This window comes from Lepidochelys kempii, chromosome 8 (genome assembly GCF_965140285.1).
Source record: "Lepidochelys kempii isolate rLepKem1 chromosome 8, rLepKem1.hap1, whole genome shotgun sequence".
Classification (NCBI taxonomy): Eukaryota; Metazoa; Chordata; order Testudines; family Cheloniidae; genus Lepidochelys; species Lepidochelys kempii.
Window position 1 is genome coordinate 96,961,946 of NC_136387.1, and position 27,726 is coordinate 96,989,671.

Consider the following 27,726-nt stretch of genomic DNA (forward strand, 5'->3'; position numbering starts at 1 on the left):
GCCGAACGAGCTCAGTAGTGCCAACGCTCATGCTTTTGGCTGGATGCTCATAATTACTGTTTTCCTTAAAAGGCCTCAGCTCCTAAAGCCAAGGGGACAGGTGATGATTTCAACTTTTAGTGTTAAAGAAAAGTAAGTTTTGAGCCTGTGTGACTGTAGAGAAAGCTTCAAAATGTGACCCTAGTGCCACAAGGGCTTAAAACGCAGAAGGCAAATAAAAAGAACACTATTATTTTTACATAATCTTATGATTTTTAAAGCCTATTTCATGATTTTGAAGAGCTTGACTCATGATTTTTTAACATACTAAGAGCTTAATTTAAAATATAGTTTTATAACTACCACAGCTACAAGGGAAGATGGATTCTTCCCATTCTGCACCTGTAACACCTGCCTCCTAAAAAGATTTTACAGATAAAATTATGCCCTTAGTGACTCATGCATCCTCATTGCCTTGAGGTTGCCTGGACTGGTACAAATAAATGGAACTTCCTAAACAATTCTGTTGCTAAAGCACATGAGGGAATAGAATTGAGCTCACTCTACCTTAGCTGTATCAGGTCTAGAGGACTAAATAGGAATAAAAAGAAGAAAAGCTTATCAACACAGTGACTAGATAAAAGTCTGATTACACACAAACAGTAGATGCAGTGGGCTCAAATTCTCCTCCTACATAGACTGGTGTAAAACAAAAGGTTACTGTGAGCCCTTAGAGTTAACAGTTTACAAAAAGGAAAAACTCCATTATAAAGAAGTAGAATCAAATGCACAGAGTAAGAAATCCATAATCACTTACCTGAAACATAGCAGAACAGAGTCACACTTAAAATAAGCATACCTTTGGGCACCAGACTAAAAGCTAAATATTTTGGGCATCTGAGAAGGACATATATAAAAACCACACAATCTGGAGCAGGGGTGGTTCTCAAACTTATTTGATTGGGGCTCCCTCTTCATGTCATCACTTTTCATAGCAGATAACACCCCATTGCCACCCTTACTTCTGCACTGCTGGTGCCACCCTGTGGCTGACAGCCAGAGTCCCACCAACTCCAAGTGAGGGACTGAGGGCGGGGAAGGAGAGCCTGAGCAGCAGGGCTCTAGCTGTCCCCATCTCCCAGCTGCACCTCGCCTTTCTGCACAAGCCCCAGCCACCCAAGGCTGACAGCCAGAGCTCTTTAAAAAACAAACAAAAAAACCCTACACAGCTCAGACCTCCCTTGACACATTCCTGCTCCTCCCTTGGAAACCATTCCCTAGTTTGAGAACCAGTGATCTACAGCATATGGTTCTTGTACTGGAAAAACAATTGTTGCAATGTTTGGTTTAGGCTTTTATGGCATCAGCCCCCAGGGCAGCTGGGTGTAGAGGATAAACCAACAGATTCCAGTCTGAGGTCCATATTAACATCAATTCTAAATGACTTTATGAAAATTGAAGACCATCTGAAATTAGGCTTGCACAGTAAGTATGACCAGTCTCTTTACAATGATTCTGTTAAAAGAAAAGGAGTACTTGTGGCACCTTAGAGACTAACAAATTTATTTGAGCATAAGCTTTTGTGAGCTACAGCTCACTTCATGCATCCGATGAAGTGAGCTGTAGCTCACGAAAGCTTATGCTCAAATAAATTTGTTAGTCTCTAAGGTGCCACAAGTACTCCTTTTCTTTTTGCGAATACAGACCAACACGGCTGCTACTCTGAAACCTGTCATAATGATTCTGTTGTGTCTGTCATCATCATAGTATTTAAGCATTATGAAAACCAAAGAGCATGACTTTGCTGTCACCCTAAGGTAAGTGAGTAGCCCCTCCGAAATCAGTCTGCCTATCAATGTACAAAGCTACTGTGAGATTAGAATAGGCCCAAAGTGAGGAATACTGAGAAGGACTCCGTTCTCCATCATTCTTTAGGTATCACTGAAGTTTGAGTGTGAGGGAGGCTGTCCTTCTAGACCATTTCCCCTACATCAGAGCACAGTTCTTCATTCAGTCTCCCAACAGCTGAGTCTCAGTTGAGAAGCTGAAGTTTTACGTTGCTATTTAGTACAAGTTGCAGTGGCTTTTGGTAATGGACAAACTGGGGTGGAAGTTGTTCTGAGACCACAAAATTAATTTCACAAAGGCCATGGAGCCAGCTACCACATAGCAATACTTTGATTGCGATCAACCACACAAGTCAAGCTGTGAAAGGCCGGCTATATGTCCCATTTCCAAATACAAACCGTCCACTGGGCTTACTCTGTTCATTAGTGTTTGTAAAGTATCTGTTTCTTAATCTGTATCAATTATTTTTCCCCACCTCCTTTCCATATCCTATTTTATATATTACCACAGTGAGAACAAAAGAAACATGTTTTTTTCATTTCTGCTTTAATCATTTTTAAAAAGTTGGAAACTGAGCAATCTCCAGTTTAGATACACCTCTACCCTGATATAACGTGACCCGATATAACACGAATTCGGATATAACGCGGTAAAGCAGAGCTCTGGGGGGGCAGGGCTGCATGCTCCGGTGGATCAAAGCAAGTTTGATATAAGGCGGTTTCACCTATAATGTGGTAAGATTTTTTGGCTCCCGAGGACAGCGTTATATCGGGGTAGAGGTGTACTTCAATGTTCATAAGAAAACATGGAAAGAACTTTTACAGAAAGTTTTACTTGTCTAGAACCATTTTCCCGAAGAATCAAATTTAGTAAAATCAGGAAAAAAAAATCACAAAAGCTCTACAAAAGCAAGAGAAACATTAGCTAAAATTCCCCCTTTGGAAGGAAATGGGTCAGGTAGCACATTTCTGGTCTAGTCCAAAGATTTGACAGAGATTATTACTCTGTTAATGGAAACAAAAAAGTTGTTGACTCACATCGTAACGTAAGATTGTAATGCACTTTGTTTTTCATTTTAAGACAGTCACACTATCAAAGGGAAATAAGCGTTCTGCTACATTCATACATGGTGGCAACTTGTTTATCATTTTACTAGTAAATAATAATACACCTTTAAACAGATATATAGTCCATTTTGTACGGACTCGTTTTGGCTCAATGCAGCCTCTCTCATTTCTGTCAAACAGCATGGAACATATTCATTATTCTAAAAGAAAAAAAGTGTACATACACATTTATTTAGGCAACATACAACATTAACACTCAAATAAAGCACTGGTTAGAAATTTGTGTTACAATCCATATGCAACATGCCCCACTCATCTGGACCCTGTGGGGAAATAGTGTTTTGTGTCTGGATAATTGAAAGTACCTTAAAAACACAACCATTACAATTACTGAACAATTTGTCACATTTTACAGAACTATGCTGCTGTATCACAGTGTAAACAGAAGAAAGGCGGACAATATTTGACACTTAGCATGTAGTTTAAAAAAAAACTATTTTCTGTTTAAAAGGTTGTAGTACACGTAGGGAAACAATTATAGTTTCTTGGTAAATCTTGCCTAAGCTTTTGTGCAAGTAAGTAGTGTTGTCCTACTCTTTTCACTGTCCAACAGAATGCATGTTGCAATCTTATGTCCCCCTTTCTTCAGAAATTCACACCATTGTGGCATAAGGACCTGTTGCTCTATTACTTTGTCCATTACCATAAGCCACCTGCTAACACAAATGCCAGATTTTGCCAATAAAAATAATCACCTTTGTTCATAATTTGAATGAGAACTCAATTTTCCACAAATTAATTCTCATACAATAACCATCTGAGCTGCTGATCCCTATGGTGTGTTTTTTTGTTATCAATCCATCAATGGATTTAGTGCACTGTCATTTAGTCAGATTGTGCTATATGGCAACAATATATTTGCTTTGCAAAAAGGTGCCAAAAAACTAAACAGAAAGGCTTTGTAACAGGTTATTTGTGAAGAAGTTGAGTGGTCCCCCTCTTTTTAAATACTACTGACAATCATTTCTCATTGCCTAACTTTGATCCAATAATTTAAGAATGCTTAAGAAGGAATGAATAGCATCATATAAAGACACAAGACTAAATGTACATAATTCATTCAATGAATATTAAAGGAAGTTTTCCTATACGACTCAACTCTGAATGAAGACAGATCTGACACCATTCCCACATGGAACAGTTTTCCTGTTTAAGTACATTTTATCTTGAAAATTACAGTAGTTGGTAAGCGTTGCTGGGGTAACATTCTGAAATTGTTCAGAAAGCTTTTAGGGAGAAAGCTGTGCAATTAAAAGGTTACCTCTGTTTGTATACCATCCTAACAGCCCAGAACTGTCACACAGCAGGAGCCCAGCTGAAATACTGATAGCAAAGGAAAAGCCATGGAAATCATCATAGCTATGGGAAAAGATGGTTTTTAAAACACAGTTCTTTGCATTCTACTCTTCAACTTAAACTTGGACATTTCAAAAAGAAAAAAAACAAACCAACAAAAAAACCTCTCACACAATAGTGACAGAAAATAAGTTTTGACTGACCAGTGATGTGAACTCCAGGCAGAATTTGGACCAGGAGTTTCACAGACTAAACAAGGTAAATGTATAGCTTGAGCTGTATCATTTCATTTAAAACATGTACAGCAGAATATTTAAGTTATATAACTTTCAAAACCTTTTTTAAAACAGTTAGAAAGCTTCATCTCACGTTAGAGAAGGCATTAGGGATAAATGCTAAGTATAACTATCACCTTCCCATCACAGCAGTTTCAGAATATTATGAAATCCTATTAGATAGGCAGACAAGCTAATGATTTGTCCTTTAGCTTCTAATAAAGGGTACTTAAAACAGCTGAATGCTGTCAGCTAAACCAGAACTGGTTCCTCTATGAGAAGGAATGTATTTTTTGGTAAACATGTTTTTGTTTTGTTTTATGAATGTAGTTTATAAACTGATAAAACATCTATACTGGAATAAGGAGACACTTCCTCAGGAACAATCTGTCTTTGGGCAAAAAATTCAGTTTCACTATTCTTTAGATTGCTTGAACTACTTAATTGTAAATCATCTCATTTAATTTCAATCAAGGTAACCTCACCAGTTCATACATTTACAGAAACATTTAAGTTAGAGTAGAGGCATTAACCGATTATTCATTCATAATATGGCAAATATCACAAGTGAAATAGACATCTTAGTGTTGTAGTCACCTCCACAATCAATATACCATCAGTGACTTCTGAAGAGTAGCCTGGAATGGGCTATGTTAAAGATCATGAAAGAGTGCATTAGTGACAGGTCTGTGTGGCTGCATTATCCTTGTTCCATAATCTCATGAAGTGGTGTCCTAGCTAGCCAGACTGGTGCCCCAGTTTCCATTTTGGGTCATATACCGTTATAGACTTTGTATAGTTTAATCTAATGTGTTTAGAATAGCCATCTTACTGGGGGGAAAACAGCATTCCAGATGGTTAATATGTTCATTTAAAAACCTCTCAGTACCAAGTGATATGAAGTTTCCATAAACTCTGATATTGGTAGATTGTGTGTTCCATTTCCTGCAATGGACTTTTCACAGCAGAAGTCAAGACTTCTCTAGTTTAAAAGGTAAAAGTAACTGCCCATAAAACACAATTCGTTGGAAGTTTTTTAAAAAATAAGTCCCATAATTTTATATTTCTGACAATTTTCACTTCTTTTTGGGTCAAGGAAACTACATACATTCAGGTGTATGTAGAGGAATGAAGCTACCCAGATGATACCTTTGTACAAAACAAAGCATTATGCAATGTGGTAATGGTAACATTACTAAAGCAGTCTGTTAATGTTTCTAACACACACACTGTAATGAAACTATTCCAGATTGTAGGTGGTGTGTTAACTCTATTATAGTGAAGAAAAAGTGGTGTGTCAGCCATCCCTTCCCATAAGGTAAACAGTACAGTGATTTTCACTTCAGGAATTGGAACTAAAATGCCAGTAAAGTTCAACAACAGTAGAATCCTGTTCCATTGTTTGGCAGGGAGATGTGAAGACAGCCATTTGACAGTACAAGAAGAATTAATAAACAATGCTTTGAAATAAAGGGAATTTGAGCTCACGTTGTAGCTTGCTTCCATCACTTGTATTTAATCAAGCATCTGTATGCTGTGGAATCTCCATTTCATTCAACACCTCTTTTAAACTCAAACAACAGGAAGAAATACGTTTTTACCATTGACAGCTTTATGTAAAATTTCACACTCTGCACACCAATGCAATTTACAAAGGACCTTATATATGATGTTGGGTGATATTTTGTAGTGTAATGCATTGGGAATACAAATCACTGCACAATACTGACAAAATATGTACAAGAAATGGCAAGGCAATCAATAATCGGTTATAAAAAGATGACCAAATATCTTGGTTCTCCCATCAAGACATGCACCTCCATGTGATGGGAAGGGCTACTCTACTTCAACTAACATTTTGAGCTCTGATGTGGAGCTCCCTCCTTCTCCTACCACTTCTTTTAAAAAAAACAACAACTTAGTTTTAAGTTTTGAACCTCAAACTCAGTTTATCCTTTTAGTATTTCAAGCTTTCCCCTGCCCCCACTTCCACCTGTACCTATACTGCTTTCCTCCAGAGCAGCCAATTCAGTGTTTCCCATTTTCACCCAAGCAGTGCTGATCCTAACCGTGCTGAGGCAGCATAGATGAGTCAAGGGAAGCCAACAGCTGGAAAAGACAACAGTCTAGTGCTGGAGAGACAAAGGACAGAGGTTGCAGGTCCCAAGACGAGGTGTTTTGAAGACTCAGTTGGGCTTATGGAGGGCCCATAAACAATGGGACATTCTGGTTACCTTAGTTACAAATGGTACAGTGTTTTTAATGTGTGCATGCGTGAATTTTTGTTTAAAGCTGTGATTGTGAGATTCACCACTCTTGCAGACAGTTCTATTGAAACACTGAGTTGGTAAACAGTTCTATATTCAACAATGACATGGATGAAACAAGCTTTCTGTCCCACAATTAAGTCACAAAACAAGATATTCCTAGAGGTTTGTTTTTGGATGTGCATTCCAAACTATTCAAGTCCCACCTTGCTGTAGTCATCAGTAATCCCATAGGTATGACTAGATCAAGCATTGATCATAGATCCCCTTAGAAGTTGTCATTGAAGTAGACATTTGCCCAAGAGTTACCACAAGTGGTATCCAGTACCACAATTGTTAGCAAATAACTTCACTGGTGACCACTGTAGTACAAGTCACTCCAACTACACGTGTGATAAAGGATTATTACAGAGAGGATGGTTTACACACTTATACCTTCAGCTTTCAGTTTGGTTAGGCTTGGCTTGTGGCTGCTTTTTACATGGAGGCGGTCTCCCATGACGTACAATATGTTTTTCTAAGCTATCTAGAATGGCAATTGCAATTCGCTGGACATCTGGATCAGTTTGGCCATTTTCCTTGATGTTGTATAAGTGCTGCAATCCACCTTCTTCAATTAACATGTTGCAATACCTGGCAGCTGAAATGAGATATAAGAAAAAAGTTAACTGTCTATAGAGAAGAAAAACAGTTGTGAAATACACTCAGGTGTTGGAGTTAACTCTGATCTATCTATTATTCCAGTCAATATTTAGGACATTTGAAAAAGTGTCTATAAAATTGCATTGTCATTCCATAAAATTTTATTGTAATAGGAAAGAAGGTTCTTGTGGTTAAGATCTTTGACTAGGCCTCATATCATCTGGGTTCAATTCCCAGCTCTGCTGTTGACTTCCTGTGACACCCTATCAAATGTGAATAATAACTTTTTTCTCTCTCATTTGTGTTGCAATGATACACTCTAATATTTTTGGCACTCACATGCCAATGTGATCTAAGTAAGTACCTAAACAGACAAACTGCTGTAACTGGTGACTGCAGTATGTATCAGTTAGCATGACATGGTATCAGAGATATCACAATATTAATATTGCCCTATTCAGTGAACAGGAAAAAATTTCACAGAAACCCAATGCACTGACTATCGATAAATGTGACTTTTAAAAATGGTACCTAGTGTAAGTTGCCAGGAATGCATTCCTCCTCTCGATACAAAACTTCACATTTCTGACCATTTGTATTATTGATTTAAAAAGGTATGTAACACACATTTCAACTATACATGACTTCAGCACTCTTACATACAGGAGCACTGATCATATCTCGAGCCACGTGTATAATGCAAAAATGCACAATTAAACTGGAGCACAGCTTAGCTTGAGAATCTAAGTTTTCATTTTTAGAAACTTAAGTCTCTCATGGTTGTAAAGATAGCTTTCAAATCATAAGCCTAATGTAACTTAATGGAGTGATAGTTGCCCACAAATATCTGTCAACAAATCTATCCACAAATAACAGCTCGGAGACGTTTGAACTGTCCCTAGTTACCTCAGTGGGGGACACTGAGGTTAACAATTTAAGCACGGACATTAAATATTTCACTGCTGATCAAATTTAGCAGAATGAAGTCAATACACTTAGTTGTCAATTTTGGATGTTGTGTGGGATATTGGAGCATGGTTCAGAGGGGCTGCTAGTTCTTATCAAGGGTTGTCAATGTGTGTATGGGGGAATGACAAAAGGGGAACACCTCCCACCCCCAGGAATTTAAACCCTACTCCTCCCAACCTTAAAGTTCTCTGTCCTTGCCCAACAGAGAGTTGGCGAGGAAATAAATGCCTCCCCTCCCCAATACCAAGAGCCCCACCACCTCCTGCATATCAATAACCAAAAGCTCCCATGCTTCCCCAACTGAACCATCATGCTTAAGGCCACAGGGAAATCTCTAAATAATGCATTAGGAAGATTCCCCTAAAAGAATGTTACTCTATAGCTATCTACCGTGGAGTATCCTCACACCTTCCTCTGGGAGCATTTGATACTGGACACTGTTGGAGACAGCATAGAGGAACAGGTGGACCACTGGTCTGATCCTGTATGGTAATTCCAAGGTTTGTTACCTAGCTACCAATTTCTCCAGCTTCCCCTATGCTGACAACTTCTATCAGGCCATTACTCATTGTCAATTCAAATATCTACAGCACGTGTAACATTTAGAATTTAGGTCAGTATAACATATATACCAAAATTAAGAAGTTACATAACAGGCACTATACTGATCTGACAGTGGGGATTCAGGGGAGGGAGAGGGAATACACAAAGGAGAAAAGGGCTTGGGATAGGCTGGAGTCCCTGCTGTGCAATTTCAGTTTAATGTTGCCACATAGGTTGCAGTGTCCTATCCACTACACTCCACTATCTTTAGGCTGGTCAATAATACAGCTTTGTCAGCTCATCTCTCAATTTGGGAATGGTCACCCTGGACCTAGGACCAGTATACCCCTAGAAGAAAATCCCTACGGAACATTTATACAGCACTACACACATGACCAAAAAGCTAAGAAATGGAGTTTTCCCTTCCCATGGTAAACTGTTATGCACTGTTACTGTGTGCTGTTGTATACATGCATTTCTGTTGTGGAAGAAGTGATTTGGGCCCTGATATAAGCAGGCACAAAACCATTGCTGTCAATGGCATTACATACCAGCACTGAAAGTAACTCATTGATCTCTGTGAGGAAAGCTGCTATACACATACACTATGGAGAGTAGTGAGGGCACATGCACTTAAATCACATGAGAAATAGACACAATGAGCATTGAAAGTAGTGAATTTGTTCAGTCATGTTGCATTTAGGTACTCTAAAAGGGAATTAATACTTTTCACTTACCGCACCTTTCATCAGATCTCAAATGGGGCATTGAGATTAAGAAACCCACTTCATGTTACACAGCAAGTCATTGCAGAATGGAGATTAGAATAAAATGTTTAGCTACCTTTCGTAATTTTTGTTCTTCGAGATGTGTTGCTCATTCCATTCTAGATGTGTGTGCACCCACTTGCACAGTCGGAGACTTTTGCCTTAGCAATATCCGTAGGGTTGGCCGCAACACCCCTTTGAGTGCTGTGCTCATGAGTTGGTATTTCAGGAGCTGCCAACCCTATACTCTCAGTTCCTTCTTGCCGGCAACTCCGACAGGGGGGCAGAAGGGTGGTAATGGAATGGACATGAGCAACACATCTCGAAGAACAACAGTTACGAAAGGTAGGTAACTGTTTTTTCTTCTTCGAGTGCTTGCTCATGTCGATTCCATTCTAGGTGACTCACAAATATCCTCGGACGTAAGCTTGGAGTTCACAGCCTACGGGCTTGCAGTACAGTTCTACCAAAGCCAGCATCATCTCGGGCCTGCTGGGTAAGTGCATAATAGGACGTGAACATGTGCACAGACAACCAGGTGGCCGCCCTACAGATGTCCTGGATAGGCACTTGGGCTAGGAAAGCTGCTGAAGAGGCTTGTGCCCTGGTTGAGGAGGCGGCAACACTCACTGGAGGTGGCACCTCTGTCTGGTCTTAGCAGTAGCAAAGAAGGTGGTGATCCAAGAAGAAATGGATTTGAGCAGAAACCAGATGACCTTTCATTCTGTCAGTCACTGCGACGAACAGCTGCGTAGATTTGCGGAATGGCTTGGTCTGTTCAATGTAGAAGGCTAGCACCCTTCTAACATCTAGGGAATGCAGCCAACGCTGCTCCTCCAACTTATGGGGTTACGAAAAAAGACGGGCAGATAAATGTCCTGGCCCACATGAAACTGGGAGACCACCTTGGGCAGGAAGGCTGAGTGTAGACACAGTTGGACCTTTTCCTTGTAAAAGCTGTATAGGGCGGGTCCAAAGTAAGTACCCTAATCTCAGAGACCCTGCGGGCCAAGGTTATTGCAACCAAGAACACGACCTTCCAAGAAAGGAGGAGGAGAGAACAGAAAGCCAGAGGCTCGAAGGGCAGGGTAGGGTGCCATGAGCGGGGATAACATGAGATTTAGGTCCCACAGTGGTACTGGGTCCCTGATGTGCAGTTAGATGCACTCAAGGCCCTTGACAGTCATTCCGTAGGTGAAAACCAACCTGCCTTCTAATGGCAGGTGGAAAGCCAAAATAGCAGTCAGATGGACCTTAATGGATGACAGGGACAGGCCTTGGAGCTTGAGGTGCAGAAGGTAGTCCAGGATTAACTGCAGTGAAGCCTGCTCAGGCCAAATGCCTTTATTAGAGGACCAGCACATAAACCACCTCCACTTGGCTGTGTAGGTCATTCTAGTGGAGGGCCTTCTGCTGCCCAGCAAGACTTACTGGATTCTGGCCAAGCACTCCTGCTCCTCTGCATTTAGCCATGCGGCAGCCAAGCCATCAGGCGCAATGTTACCAGGGTGCATTGGGTGCAGGACAGTGCCAAGGTTTTGTGGCAGCAAATCCATCTGGAGCAGTAGCCGAAATGGAGCAGCCACCTAGGTGAGGGGCTGAACTCTCCCTCCATCTTGGACCACTGCCCTTCTGGCTACCAGGGCAGAGCCGTAGATACCTGAGTCTGTCAGCTGATCCTTGTCGGCGACCGGTAAGGAAAGGGCAAGGAACAGTGCCTGCCTGAATAGTGGTATCAGGGAGTCAGAGACTGGTGCCATGACTAGGAACGATCCCGCACCAAGAGGGATCAATGCCAGCAGGACTGCCTAGGTGATGAGGATCTGCACTGCAGTGATCTCTGGCGGGAGACCTGGTGGTACCGCAGTTACAGGGATGGGCGTCGCAACTCAGACATCACATGTCTCAAAGGTGGCAATCTTGATGTTAGAGACCTGGGTCTTCTACCCAGAGATGGAGGCTGCAGCACTGGAGCCCTACTCCGTGGTGACAGGGATCAATGTCTGCAGTCTGGGGACCAGGGATGCTCCATTGCTTCAGAGGGAGGTCCCATAACTGGCTTGCCTTTAGAGGTCTAGGACTTAACTGGGTCCATCGCCTGGCTTGGCATCTGAGGTGCTGGCCAGCCTACTTGGTCCTTGATTGCCAGGGCTGCCTCAGGCACAGGTGGCACTATGAGGGGCCGGGATCCCCTGCTGCTCCCGGGAATTGGAGGTGGATCCCTAGCTGGGCTTGGGGGTCCGACCACAGCAGCTCCGGGGTGGGCATGTGGCCTAGCACAGATCCTTTGCCCAAAGCCCCCTTGTCCTGTGATGCTGATGGGCCTTTGGGCTTCAGCCACTTCTTGGGCACCGGCGAAGGGGAACGGTGCCAGGCAGGTTCTGGTGCCGGCAGTGTGCTGCACGCTGACACTGAAGTACGCGGCGTGGACTCCAACCGGAAGGGCTCCAAGCCAGGATGAAGTGCAGCCTCCATGAGGAGGGCCCTCAAGCGGCTATCCCAATCCTTTTGAGTTCAAAGGTGAAAGTTCTTGCAGATCCTGCACTTGTCTTTTCTGTGTGATTCCCCCAGACGCTTCAAACAGCTATCGTGGGGGTCACTGATAGGCATCGGCTTGGTACACACTGAACATGGCTAAAAGCCTGGGGAACAGGACATGCCCTGTTCTGCAGCGAAGTCCCAGTCGGGACTCTAACTACTAAAACTATCTAACACTTAACTTAATGGTCAAACTAAAGTACCTAAAAACTAACCACAAAGAAGACAGAATAATGGGCTGAAAGAACCGCTAACACTCTTGCAATGCAAGACAAGGCACTTCAACCAACCATCATGGGCGGTAAGAAGGAACTGAGAGGGCGTAGGGTCGGTGGCGCCTGATATACTGCCACATAAGCGCGGCACTCCAGGGGGCGCCACAGCCGACCCTCTGGATACCTCTAAGGCAAAAGTCTCCAACGACTGTGCACATGGGCACGCACACACCTAGAATGGAACTGACATGAACAAGCACTCGAAGAACCACCAGGATGACCCCAAAACCCCAGGAGATTACTGCTTGCTATACTCTCTGCTCTTCTTTAAATAGAATGATAATTTATGTTGTCCATAACTTTGTATTTTATTTATTGCTGAAATTTCTGAACAAAATGCATTTCTAGAAAGCCCAATAAAGTATCTGTTTAACATGCATCTGTTTTTAATTAATGTGCGTATCAAAAATAAAATCCGTGTAGATAAAATAGTATAGTTTAAAAAAGAGTCTCTGCCCCTGTTTTAAGTCAAACCTTAACATGCCTTTTCCCATCAGAGTTAAGGATGAAGACCATGAGAACTTTCTAGATTCTTTTAGTTATCCTGGTAGACTATATGTTAAGAGAGATGAATTTAAAAGTAGTTTTAATCTTAGTACATACGGTTTTTGCTGCAGACATGCTGCATGGCCCACACAGCCCACAGCTGAACCCCAGGTGTCATGAAGCAACCAAGTAGGGGGAAAAAAGGGTTGAAAGACCTACAGATAAAAAACAGAAACAGATGCTCTGCAATTCATTTGGATACCATAACTACTGAGACCATACCTTCACTACATATTTAGTTAAGGATATAGGTAAGAAAGACAATTGTGATATGTTAGAGCAGGGATTCTCAAACTTCATTGCACCACAACCCCCATCTGACAACAAAAATTACTACATGACCCCAGGAAGCGACACCAAAGCCTGAGCCTGCCCGAGCCCCACCGCCCAGGACAGGGAAGCCAAAGTCCAAGCTCCACTGCCAGGCAGGGGGGCCAAAGCCTGAGCCTTGCTATCCAGGGCTGAAGCCCTCGGGCTTTGGCTTTGGCCCTGGGCAGTGGTGGTCGGGCCCTGGGCAGTGGGACTCGGGCTTGGGCTCTGGGTGTTGAGGCTCAGACTTTGGCCCTGGGTCCCATCAAGTCTAATGCCAGCCTTGGCAACCCCATTAAAATGGGGTCCCGACCCACAGTTTGAAAACCACTGTATTAGAGTCTTGGATGCAGTATTTGACTTTTGTTCCCAGTGCTTAAGATAGTTTACATATGTTATTTACCAGTAAATCACTACTCTAAGCCATAGCATCTGGTGTCTCATATTACTTACAGGCAGGTGTACCTAGCCTGTGTTACAGAATAGGTCATACAAGATGATCTAATGGTCCCTTCCAGCCTTAAAACCCAGGAATCTATGGCATACAATACCACCCTATATTATTGTAGCTCAATAGCTAATATGCTGTTTAGTTTCTTCATATGGTCCGTTGAACATTAATCCGAAAGTCTACCTAAAGAGGTAAGGCTGGCTGTAGGAGGAGACAGGAAAAGAACAGCCCTATATCCGCCTCTGAAAGGAGACCCAGGCTGACTCATTTCTCCCATCACTCCCAGAGGCCAAGCCACCTTGTCCAAGGTAAGATACAAGAGGGTACCATCCAGAAGCATGGTTTTGTTCATAGGGACAATGTTTGGCAGGCAGCCTACAATGCTTCAGGCAGAGACCTGTAATTTTTAGAGCAAGTTGAAGGGTGCTAGAGTTACTATGTTCCAAACTTTAAATCAAGGCAGTAGTTACCTGTAGGCAACCATCTCACACTCTGGCGTTGGCCAATTCAAAATGGCTGAGTGCTGCAAGATAGAGAACCAAGTGCTGTAATTCTTAATGCTAATTAAAGGCAATTAATATTAATATAACACAAAAGCAGGGAATAAATTTAGCTATTTCTGTACCAGTTGTTCAAGAAGAGATGTCCTCTGAGTGTGACTCAATGTCCAGGCCTGCTCTCCTCGAGATATCAAATGAGCAATAATCCCAGCTGCAAAGTAACTGACTTCTACCTCAACACTGTGCAATAGTTTACTGATGTGGTCTATGAAGTCCTTCCACATTAGCTCAGAATGTAGCTCTTTCACTTCTGCTATATTGTTCTGTAGAAAAACAGAATTGAGAAAATATCAATAGAAATAATGATGTATTAATGGGCGTATAACGTCAACTCAGTCATATGTATGGATAGTAGAGGCAAATTTCAAAGTTATAGATGGGAGCTAGGCATCTATTTTGCCTTTGAAAATTTCCCCATTTTACTCTGAATTTGTCTAAAAGTTAACGGCGTTCACTTCCTACCTCAACACATTCCCTTCCATGAAAGACTCCCTCAAACCATTAAGACATATATCACTAAGTTATTTACGCTCTTTTTTTAAAAAAGAATAAAAACTTCTAAACAGATCCTTTTGAGAATTTACCCAGAGTGATGTAGGACCCTAAAGTCCCATTGACTTTTAACCTTTAACCTTTTTTTGAGTCCTTGAAGTCATTTGAGGACTTACTCCCTGCTCTTTCCTGAAGGCTCAGACTGTCCATAATAACTATTAAATAGCCACACCTACATAAGGTCATGCTTTGGAAACACTGGCAATGTAGTTTAAGAATCATGATGTCAAACGCATAGCTCCCAAGAACCCAATATGTAAGATTAAAAGTTAAGAAAATAAAGTATAATTCACAGTGTACCATCTAAGCCAGGAGTGGGCAAACTTTTTGGCCCGAGGGCCACATCTGGGTGGGGAAATTGTATGCAGGGCCATGAATGTAGGGCTGGGACAGGGGGCTGGAGGGAGCGTGGGGAGGGGTGCAATGTGCAGGAAGGGGCTCAGGGCAAGGGGTTGGGGTGCAGGAGGGCTGTGGAATACAGCAGGGGGCTCAGGGCAGGGCATTGGGGTGCAGGAGGAGGTGTGGGGTGCGGGAGGGGGCTCAGGGCAGGGGGTTGAGGTGCAGGGGGGATTTGGGGTCCAGGCTCCAGCCTGGCACTACTTACCTCAAGCGGCTCTGGGGTGGCAGTGGCACGCAGCGGGACTAAGGCAATGCCTGCCCTGGCCCTGCGCCACTCCTGGAAGTGGCCAGCATGTCTGGCAGTGGCTCCTGGGGGTGGGGTAGGGCAGGCGGCTCCACCGCGTGCTGCCCTCACCTGCGGGTACCAGCCCCGAAGCTCCCATTGGCCGCAGTTCCCCTTTCCCGGCCAATGGGAGCTCCAGGGGGCAGTGCCTGCAGGTGAGGGCAGTGCATGGAGCCCTCTGCTCTCCCACCCCCTTGGACTGCTGGGACATGGTGCCAGCCGCTCCCGGGAGCGGCGTGGGGCCAGGGCACGCAGGGAGCCTGCCTTAGCCCCGCTGTGCCAGAGGCTGGCAATCCTGAAAAGCCCTTATGGGCCAGATCCAGACCGCGGGCCATAGTTTGCCCTCCCCTGATCTAAGCCAATTCTCAAACAGAAATTAAATATGGACACAATTAAGAACAACTGGTATTTCTGTAAAATTTATAATTTTTCTATTCTTCTTACCAGAAGGCCAAGAACTTTCTGTTGGATAGATGACTCAGATGGGAAGGACTGTAAAGTGAAGCATAGCTTATGTAAGACACAAAATAATTGTTTGTTAATGCTGAAATTTTAGAACCAAGGAACGAAATCCACTGCATAAACCATAGTCCTCACCTCTAAGACTCTCATGAAGAGTTCTAGCCCTTGATTTTCAATAAAGTGCCTACATGTGGTTGGAGATTCATCAGTGAGATTCCAAAGCGCACTCAGTGTAAACTTGAGTGTAGTATCCACTAGATTCTGATTTGTTTTCTGCTTAACTATTTGTAGAAGTTGCTGAAAAAGGAAGAACAAAAAGGAAAATTAACTTTGAAGTTGTGTGAGCTATACCTATATCATCTTTGTTTACTTATGCACAGACTAGGGCAATAAGTAACTGCATCTCTGATTAGAATGGAGATTAATATACTTAGCAATTAACACAGTCAGTTTTTCCGTATATTTCCACTAATTATTTTTCTATACACCCTCATGCTTGTATTCTTTTATAAGAGATCAAGTATATTCATAGCATCATAGAAATGTAGGACTGAAAGAGATTTTGATAGGTCATCTACTCCAGTTCCCTGTATTGAGACAGGACTAAGTATTATCTTGACCATTACTGACGTGTTTGTCTAACATGTTCTTAAATGAAAGAACATGTTAGATGATGAAAGAACATCTCCAATGATGGACATTCCACAACCTCTTAGGTAATTTTTTCCAGTGCTCAACTATCCTTACTGTTAGGAAGTTTTTCCTAATGTCTAACCTAAATTTCCTTTGCTGCAATTTAAGCCCATTGCTTCTTGTCCTGTCATCACTGGATAAAGAGAACAATTTATCACCCTCCTCTTTGTAACAACCTTTTACATACTCGAAGACTTATGTCCCCCCTCAATCTTCTTTTCTCCAGACTAAACAAACCTTTTTTTTTTTTTTTCCAATCTTTCCTTGTAGATCATGTTTTCTACACCCTTAATGATTTTTGTTGCTCTTCTCTGAACTTTTTCAAATTTGTTCAGCTCTTTCCTAAAGTGTGGTGCCTAGAACTGGACATAATACTCCAGAGGAAGCCTTAGCAGTGCTGAGTAGACTGGAAGAATTCCTTTCATGCCTTGCTTACAACACTTCTGCTAATATATCCCAGAATGAAGTTAGCGTTTTTGGCAATAGTATTACATTGTTGATTCTCATTTTAGTTTGTGATCCACTATAACCCCCAGATCCTTTTCTACAATACTCCATCCTACGCAGCCATTTACCATTTTGTATTTATGCAATTGATTATTCCTTCCTAAAAGTAGTACTTTGGATTTGTCCTTATTGAATTTCATCCCATTTCAAACCATTTTTCCAGTTTGCCAAGATCATTTTGAATTCTAATCCTATCCTCCAAAGTGCTTGCAACCCCTCCCCACTTGGTATTGTCCACAAACTTTGTAAGTGTACTTTCTATGCCATTATCCAATCATTTATGAAGATATTGAATAGTACCAGACTCAGGGCAGATCCCTGTGGGACCCCCACTCAATATGCCCTTCCAGCTTGACATGGACCATTAATAACTACTCTCGGAGTTCAGCTTTCCAACCACTTGTGCATCCACCTTATAGTAGGTTCATCTAGGGTATATATTTCCCTAGTTTGCTTATGAGACAGTATCAAAAAACCTTACTGAAGTAGAGATTCACATCTACTGCTTTCCTCCCTCATCCACCAGGCCTGCTACCCTATCAAAAGTAGTATGTTAGGTTGGTTAGACATTTTTTTTTTTTTTTTGACAAATTTATGTTGACTGTCACTTATCACCTTATCATCTTCTAGGTGCTTACAAGCTGATTGATTGATTGTTTGCTCTATTATCTTTTCTGGTACCAAAGATAAGATGACTGATCTATAATTTTATGGGTTGTCCTTATTCCCTTTTTTATAGATAGGTACTATATGTTCCCTTTTCCAGTCCTCTGGGATCTTTCCCTTCCACCATGAGTTCTCAAAGATAATCACTAGTGGCTCAGAGATCTCTTCAGCCAGTTCCTTAAATATTCTGGATGTATTTCATCAGGTCCTGCCAACTTTAAGGTATCTAATTTGTCTAGGTAATTCTTAACTTGTTCTTTCCCTATTTTAGCCTCAGATCCTACCCCATTTAAACTGATGTTCACTGTGTTAAACGTCCAATCACTGCTAACCTTTTTGGTGAAAAAGGAGGCAAAAAAGACATTTAATACTTCACTCATTGCTGTGTTTTCTGTTATTGCCTTTCCCTCCTTGTTGAGTAATGGGCCTACCTGTCCTTGATCTTCCTTTTGCTTTTAATGTATTTGTAAAAAGAAAACATTTTATATTCCTAGCTAGTTTAATCTTGTTTTGTAAGTTGGCCTTTTTAACTTTGTTCCTACATGCTTGTGGGCTGTTTTTTTTCCATCTCTCTACCTCTTAAACCTCTTGCAGGATTGTTATGGGCCAACTGTACAAGACCACCACCTCCGTTTGATTGTTGCAAGCAATGACAATTTTTCCTAAATATTCTATTGTACATTTTTAAAAAGAGAAAAACATTAAACTAAGGTTGGTAGGGGAAAATATTAAATACTAATTTAAACCTCCATTTGGTTTTAATAGCTAGTACCCACTACTTTTAGTGACTTGCATCAAATAAGCTGGATCAAGATTCTGACTTTTTTGGTTCTGCAATGAACTCCACTAAGACACCTAATTTATTCTGAAGACAATTAAGGTTTATAACTGATCAATAGCTTTCACTTGAACATCTATCCTGCACAGACATTAAGGAAATGTAGTTTGGTATACTGGTTGGCCAAAGTAAGGCACCATCAGAGATGTGTTTTGCATCATAGTCTCTCTCCAGAAATTGAGAGAGACATGTCTGAAATCTGTATTTCCACTGCCCTGGAGCTGAAGCCATCAGACTGCTCCTGAAACCAGGTCCCACAAACAATGACTTCTGATAGTTTGTTCTGTGTCTCAATTTTATTCCAAACTCCAGTAAAAACATGTTAAACTTTTTTAAAAGATGTGAGATTCCTAGTTTAACCTCTATGTATTGCTCCAGCCAGTTGACACCACAGTGGCCCCATGTACTGTACCTGCATGCCAATGTAAACATGTCCATGGGAGCTTGTTTTCAAGGTAAACTTCATTGCAAACAACAAAAAGTTTGAGTCAGAGTTGAGTTTTCCATCCATACTGCAGTCATTTAAGTCCTGACACAATCAAGTTATTTACTTTGGCTTCTATTTACTGGGCCCACAGGCCACCCTCATTAACATGGTGAGCGAGTGCCCTCCTGACAGTCTGGAGTGCCAATCTTTTCCTGGTAGCAGTACTGACGGAAGGTAAAATGTAACTGCTTATTTTTAATTTGATAGAATACACCTAACTGTAGCCAATTTCAAAATGATTTAAAATAGGAGATCCAGGGTAGCAATTTGTAAGAGACAGCACTGGACTTACCCTAACAATGAAGAGCTCTGCACCAAGTTGAGCTGTTTGCTCAGTTGAAAGCTATAAACAAAAACATTAGGGAATATCAGAAAAATCATCAGGACCCAGTAAATTATACTTCAGCACTTCTATATTTATAAGTCTTGTACCTTTGCAGCTAGAATGGAGATTATAGCCACTGCCATCCTCTGCATATTTTGATCTTCATGGTTACACAGCCACTGCATAACAAGCTTAGCTGCTTCAAACCTGAAAGTTAACAGTTTTTATTTTCAGAACAGAAGTCACGTAAGCCTTTAAAAAGGAAAATACACACCACACATCAGACCAGGATGCCCCCAGGCAGTCGAAATTGGAAGCACTGTGCTTTGTCCCAAGACGGTGGAAATGAACAGTGGAATTAAGAGCAGGCAAAGCTAGTCTCAAGCCCACTCAATGAGTGAAATTTACAGAGCAACACTCAGAAAAGTTTCAACATCAACTCTTACAACAACCTTTAGGTAAGCCAAGGAAAACCACCAACAGAAATCTATCTACTGAAAACATGAAGAGCTTACAGTCTGCCAGCCTGCTACAGAAAATATAAAATCTTCAATTAGACCAAGATCACAGGGATTACTCAGATTTCAGGATCTGCTCCCCCAGTGTCTCTTTTACTAGAAGTTTAATATAAAAGCACAATGTCCTCTTCTGTAAAGAGTTGAAGGAGAACTGGCCTAAAACCAGAGATAACCCCTCACTTTCTCTACCCTTCATCATCTGACCTAGGCATGTTGGATGCAAACCCTCCAAAGCCTTCCAAAGTTTTTAAATAAAGGGACCACTGCAAAATGACAAAACTCACTTCCACAAATCCAGAGATTCAGCAAACTGGGGATTAAATTCCGATCTCTGTTACTCCAGTGTAGAGCTAGAGTAATTTAACTGAAGTCATTTGCCTTGTCTAGACAAGGATTTTTTCAGACCCATAAGCCATATAATTGTGAATTATGGGCCCAAAAAATTCTCACGTATACACGAGTTACTATGGGATCTGAGATCAGAATCTAACCCTATGAATCAAAATCAGGTCTCCAAAATGGCAGGGTTCTCTTTTCCTGAGACTAGGCCAACAATTAGCATATTTCAAAGATAAACGCTACAATCCAGGAGATTAAAAAGTAACAACCAAAACCCATTGATACGTTATTCTACATCCCATTTTAATTAATAGGATTAAATTTACCTGTTAAATGGAACATCCTGAAGGATCCTGTCACTGCACAGTGAAAGAAGGCAGTTCTTCTGCAGCTGTAGGACATCAAAAAAGTGTTCAGCAGAAAAATACAACAATTTCAAAGTGCTTCCTTGTTACACCAGAATTGTGGAAGTTTGGTGGATCATGTACTATACTGTAAATGGTTATATTTCTAAACAAGAGAAGGGTCAAATCAAAAACACAAATAATTTTTCTAGAACAAAGCAAAGTCCTTTACATAACAACAACACCCTCTTCACTACAGAATGTGCCATACCATACTGGGGAGTCAAGTTTCACTTGGTCTCTTTACCCAATACAAAGTATAAGGGCTTTTTGGGGGGAAAGTGGTGTCAAATTGTACAACGACAATTTCCTATTGTTAATTAAGGTTTCTAGAATGACTATTCATAATTGACCTTCAAATGGGTAGGGTCAACAACTTAATAAGAGCCAGGTAGACATGGCTACAAAGATATAATTGGCTGTACTATAGTCTTGCACCTAGAGCATTTCTTCCTCTTACTATTAAACTCAACGGTCCAATGAAGTGGGAGAAAGAGTTTTTAAAAATCCACAACTTTCTTCAAAGCTATATCCCAAAACACAGAGCACTCTAGGCCAGTTAGCCTATCACAATTAATGAAATCTGCAAATCATTCATGATCTCTGAAATCCAGACTACAAAAATTATTAATTTGTTGCCAACAGAGGAAAATACTAGAAAACCTTTGGAAGTGGACTTGGGTAAAGAAATACCCCCAAAATATTTGGAAAAACAGGTCTGTATCAAAACTGTCTAGACCTCAGTGGTTCAGGAGCCAAATTAGCGATCAACATTACCCAAAAGAGCCACAGTAGTGTGAATGACAGGAGAAATATATATATATCAACTAAATATTATTCTCACAGCAAATAAGTTAATAACTTAGTGCAAGTTGATATTTTAATTAGTTAATAACATAGTAAAAGAATCCTGACTGGTTAATAATTAAATCAGAGAGTGTTTTAATATCATGTGCTACAAAGAGCCGCAGGACACACATTAAAGAGCCAGTTGCGGCTTGAAAGCCAGTCTGATTATCACTGCTCTAGACCCATGGTGGAAGAGAAACACTGTACCAGATATTAAAAACAGGGCTTATTTGCCCCCAGTACACAGTCTTTAAAGTTGACATTTTAGACTGAGAATTGCCCAAAATATACTGCTGAGAATGGCAGCCTCTTTCGTTATATCAGGCATTTGCTAACTTTTGGGAAAAGGTAGGCATTCATTCCTCACAGCCTGTGGAAGGTGATATAACCCCCACACCTTTCAACTAGCTTGACCTCTTTGAAACAACTCACAAGCAAATCCTGCCAGGCCTGCTGCTACTTTGCTGCTTATCATCCAAAATGAGTTTTGTAATTAGGGACTACACAAGAAGTTTCCACATTTCTCTTTGGAGGGAAGCTTTCCTCCAATACATTAGTTACTGAGCAATAACCCACAGACAACATGTAGAGAGACGTTGCACCCATATATCCAAAATTCTCTACCATAAACTTCAGGGCTGTTTTTGTAAAGGACAACATAATCAGTTCTGGACTTTTACTTAACTCAAACCTGCCTGGATAATGATAATATCATGGTGATAATCATTGGGGCATAGCTGTCAGATATCTAATGGTGGTATCTCTCCTGTTTTGTGTCTCTCCTTTCTGTTCTGGTTCTTTGTTTTTTGCTGTGTGAGGAAATGTTTAGCACAGTTACTGAGTTTTGTGCATACAATGGTTGATAGAGATGACAATAGGCATTATTCTTTTATTTACCTCTTATTGCCCTTGTTTGTTGATTAGTTTGATTTCAGTAAAATAAAGGCTTTAAAAAAGCCATGCTAGAGGAACATTGCTTCTACAAACTGCACTCCTATGAGGCAGAGAGTTTAACAGGGAAGTGACTCCAGGGAATGCATAGATCAAGGACAGAAAGGCACCAGACATTCCTTGCCCATGTGTTTATCAGTGAGAAAATGCAGCTACTATTAGTGCCTGTTAGGTGGAATCTCACTGTACAGTGATGCCATTCGTAGCAATAGTACAACCACAGATCCTTAACTCTACTAAGTTAACTATCAAACTGCACCGGTACAAGTTAGGTCATGCATCATGATTATATTAATGAACTGCAATCTAAGAATAAAACTGGCACAAAGATGAGCCTTTCAAGTTACAATAGATCAAGTGTGCATACCGTACACAAACATATTTGGGTATATCTGTTCAAAGCCAACGTTGAGGTGGAGTCAAGACCTTGCCTCTTCTCTGTTAAGTTCCTATTTGTTTGCAATATCTACAGGGATGGTTAGACCCCCAGCAAGCTTACAAGACAGCTGAGGCTCTATTTAGCTTACAGTCAATACCTCAAAACATTAAAATATTCTGAAAGCAGAAACACTTCACAACACCTGGGCTGTATTTCTATTATTAGGCCTCCTGTTAGGATGAGAAATCCACAGAAAAACAAAACCTAATATTTTTACCTGTTGATGGTTTGGAAAATGTTCCATGGCCTTAAGGAGTAAGTGAGTGACACCAGCCAGTAGTCGAACAGGCATGCCTGCTGCTAAATCTTGCTTGGTTAAGTTAAACACACATGCACTTGCTGCTAACTGCACAGGCAAGTTCAGAGGGTGATTTCGCATTCCAATAACCACAAGCTGAAAGACAAAAAAAATCATATTCACATTACGTACAAATCCACATACTGAAGAGCAACCCTGGTTCCACTGGTGCCAGAAGCAGATGTGATTTTGTGCACCACAGTTCCTCTCTACCTCTCACTCAATTCAGCAACCCAGTGAGGGACATTTCAGCATCCCGAAAGAGCCTCTCTGCTTTTGCTCAGTCATTTAAAGCAGATAACTTACATTGCCCAGAGTGCTTTGCACCAGTTGCAGCAATCTCTCAAAGGATTGCTGTTGCAACATGTTGCAAAAGATTCTGAGGCAGTTCTGATACCCCAAGCTGCTGCACACACTGCATAGAAACAGAAACACCCTTCACGAGCAGGAATGAGATGGACAAAGTCTGCAGCATAGAAAAGGTACAGTACTGGCCTATTGTAAGTAACCACAGTAATCTTAGTGCTACTACAGCAAGGCGGCTGCCAATTTACCATAGGCCTATAGCCATCCCTTATCAGGTTATGTTTTTGGCTTTGTAAACTTGTCACAAATACTTATACACAGGGAAATGGAAAAGAGTAATCTTTGCTGGTGATTGAATATCCAAACTCTCTTTGCAATTGACACGAACATGATCGAGCCGCAATATCTCCTGCTAACACAGTAGGGGTGGAAGAATCATGATGTTTTCTTAAAGTCACTTGTTTAACTTGAACGATGTTGATCAATTATCTTTTTTGTTAGAAAACTGAACCTCTCTGATCTCTCCTTCCATTGTAATGATAAAGATTGAACTACCTCTGGGGCACCAATGATACAAAGCTAGTGTCCTAGGGACAGGCTTTTAGTCTAATAAATCCTACAGGTAACTCAATAGCCTATCTTTAAGCAATACTTGTTCAATAGTTAGCATGTCATAATGCAATACTAGGAGACTATTCTAAGCCATATTCAGAAGTATTTATTTGTAAAATGAATTCATAGTGCTGCTGAATTAGCTTGGTCCCTCTTTTCAGAGGAAAATCAACTCTTTTGCACCTTCCACACCATTACCTCATAAATCATTTTCACATGAACATTAACAAAAGCGTAATGATTTCTACTAAACCTCTTAAGCAATAATCAAGTAACTAAACAGGCAGAAGAAAGCTACATAACATACACTAAGTTTTCAGTATATTATAAGCTTTCCAGATGTTCATCTGAAGTTAAATTTACAGAACAGAGCAAGATTTTCTCATCTGAAGTGTATTTTTTTTTACCTTTAAAATTTCAGGCTTTGTTTTTTCCATAATGTGTGTAAGGCTGAATAGATGAAAGAGTGCTTCCCTCACAAAGAATGCCCGCTCACTGTACCGCTTCAGTGCTTCAGAAATTTGAGTTTCATTTGCTTCTCCAGACACCTTTGAACAGACAAAGAAGTTTATATTACCATTTTTTAAAAGCTGTCATTACTGTATTTCAGAATTTGATTTTTCTTAATTGTGCAAAACTGTTGTTCCAAAGCTGGTGGCATTTTATCCAAATCCCTGTGATTTTAACATTTCATCTACCTCGTACATGATCTGCCAGCAGTAGCCCAGGACTAGACAAACTTTAACATTTCCCATTGAAATAAGGTAACATTGTACAGTATAAATAGGGCCCTACCAAATTCGCAGTCCATTTTGGTCAATTTCATGGTCATAGGATTTTAAAAAATCATAAATTTCATGATTTCAGATATTTAAATCTGAAATTTCATGGTGTTGTAACTGTAGGGGTCCTGACCCAACTCTGAAGGCAGCAGGATGGAAGTAAGGGTGGCATTGTACGGTACTGCCACCCTTACTTCTGCACTGCTTCTGGCGGGGTGCTGCCTTCAGAGCTGGATGCCTGGACAGCAGTCACCACTCTCCGGCCACCCAGCTCTGAAGGCGGCACAGAAGTAAGGGTGGCAATACTGCATCCACCCTACAATAATCTTGTGACCCTGCTCCACAGCCCTCTTTTGGGTCAGGATCCCAGTTTGAAAAACGCTGGTTTCCCGCGTGAAATCTGCATAGTATAGGGTAAAAGTACACAAAAGGGGGAGACCAGGGGGAGACCAGATTTCACGGTCCGTGACGCATTTTTCATGGCTGTGAATTTGGTAAGGCCCTAAGTATAAACCAAAACTCAGCTTCAATCCAATCTTTGACTAGAGCTCCCTGTAACCAATCAGGCAGGAGGCGTGTCACTCCATAACCAACTAATGTTGCTTGTGTCAATTTTTGCCTTATAAGCAAGATTCACAGCTGCATGATCCGTCATAAATTGGCACACACTGCTGCTGAAGCAATATACTTGATGCAATTTTCTCAGCTGGAGGAGGTGCTTTGATTCAGCCACACCAATGAGAGAAAGCTTCCCTGTTTTTTGCAGGTTACTAATTAGTTCAATCAGTAGCTATAGCTTCCCAGAACTCTATTAACGAGAAGTATCATAGGTCCTATATTCACTTAAAAAAAAAAAAAAAAGAAATGTATTCTTAAAGCCTACACTAACTCAACTTGCTAACTCGTGTGAAAAATTAGGGTGGATAAAAATCAATGATTTAAAAAAAAATTGGATGTTTTTATTTAAATTGGATTTTTTTTTATAAAATGCTTTTTGAGGGAAAAAACCTATCTAAAGATAGTTTTAATTAAGATACATTATAGCTCAAAGATATCTCAACATGGAATAGGGATTATAACGTCTAATTCTATAGTATGAGACAATATATTCATGTAATGTTTAAGAAAAGTTTTGTAAATGAGTTCCAATAGTTCATGGATTAGGGACCCAATTTTATGGGGGTCTACAGGCTTCTGTATAGATTATTTAGGTTAATCTTTCTATCTACCCAATGGGACTCAGTGCTCAGCCTAGGAGATACCACCAGAGATGCTTAGTTTTGCAGTTCTCAAACTGTGGATTTGTGTCTCCAGAGGTAACATGGTTGTTAACAGCAACAATATTTTTAAATAAATAAATATATAGAGGTGAGAAATAACAGACCTCAGCCCTATTGTCCCTCTGCAAATTTGTACACAGAGTCAATCCCTTACCTCTCTCTAAAAGTGCAAAGTTTCAAAAAGTTCAATGAATAGAAGATAGTTGGGGGCGGAATAGATCTGGACAAGGAGAAGTCTGGAGATAAATGTGAGAAGCGGGGTACATATAATATTTTAACAAAAAAGCTATGTTTGCTGCTGAAGAAAAAAAATCCAGAATACCTAACGTTGTTGTTTTAGTTAAATAAAACAATTTAAACTGTCTGGTGATGTTTTCCTCCTAATACAACATGGCAAGGAAATCCTTCAAATATTAATGATTAACCTGTTGACTTAGAGATAGTTCACCTCCCAATGACTTCATAAATATCTGCTTCAATTACCTTTGGTAAATGAAATAACCAAACAATCATTCATTTTCTGATAACACACCTCTACCCTGCTATAACGCTGTCCTCGGGAGCCAAAAAATCTTACCGCGTTATAGGTGAAACTGCATTATATCAAACTTGCTTTGATCCACCAGAGCGCGCAGTCCCGCCCCCCACCAGAGCGCTGCTTTACCGCGTTATATCCAAATTCATGTTATATCGGGTCACGTTATATCGGGGTAGAGGTGTAGCTGTAAAACTAATCTGAAAAGTTTTCAAAATAAATCACTGTTTAAAAATGTATCGTGTGTACCTTCTAAAAATGAAACCTACATCTATCACTGAGTTGTGAAGAATATGTATTAAGGTTATAACAACCAACAAAAATGTATTTTTATGTAGCAAACCATGATTAAATCAAGTCTTCCTGACTAGTGATTTAAATCATGATTTAAATCAATTTGATTTCAATCAAATCCACTGTGTGAAAAATCACAATTGCCTTCACTAGAATTTACCTTGAGTTAATTAACTTAAGCACTGGAACAAATTGCCTCGGAAGGTTGTGGAATCTCTGTCATTGGAGGTTTTAAGAGCAGATTAGACAAACACCTGTCAGGAATGGTTTAGTTCAGCGGTTCTCAAACTGTGGGTCAGGACCCCAAAGTGGGTTGTGACCCCATTTAATGGGATCACCAGGGCTGGAGTTAGACTTGCTGGGGCCCAGGGATGAAGCTCGAGCCCCACCATCCAAGGCAGAAGCCAAAGCCTGAGCCTCACTGCCCAGGGCCAAAGCCTGAGACCCAGTGCACAGGGCCAAAACTAAAGCCCAAGGGCTTCAGCCTGGATGACAGTGCTCAGGCTTTTGACAGT

At 40.9% G+C, this 27,726-nt stretch overlaps 1 protein-coding gene across 4 annotated transcripts in view; it reads right to left on the reverse strand.

The window, feature by feature from the left end:
- Positions 1-2,046: 2,046 nt before the first annotated feature.
- The window catches only part of LOC140916278 (protein zyg-11 homolog B), a 48,038-nt gene continuing 22,358 nt past the window's right edge, over positions 2,047-27,726 (reverse strand). For all 4 annotated transcript variants that reach the window (XM_073357683.2, XM_073357681.2, XM_073357684.2 and 1 more), the window contains 11 exons: positions 24,728-24,868; positions 23,322-23,498; positions 20,788-20,852; positions 19,712-19,811; positions 19,572-19,622; positions 16,224-16,385; positions 16,071-16,118; positions 14,458-14,655; positions 14,303-14,355; positions 13,130-13,227; positions 2,047-7,432 (listed from right to left, as the gene is read on the reverse strand). In XM_073357683.2, the coding sequence (XP_073213784.1) occupies positions 7,230-7,432; positions 13,130-13,227; positions 14,303-14,355; positions 14,458-14,655; positions 16,071-16,118; positions 16,224-16,385; positions 19,572-19,622; positions 19,712-19,811; positions 20,788-20,852; positions 23,322-23,498; positions 24,728-24,868 (1,296 nt within the window). In that variant the 3' untranslated portion in view covers positions 2,047-7,229. The remainder of the gene's footprint in view (positions 7,433-13,129; positions 13,228-14,302; positions 14,356-14,457; positions 14,656-16,070; positions 16,119-16,223; positions 16,386-19,571; positions 19,623-19,711; positions 19,812-20,787; positions 20,853-23,321; positions 23,499-24,727; positions 24,869-27,726) is intronic.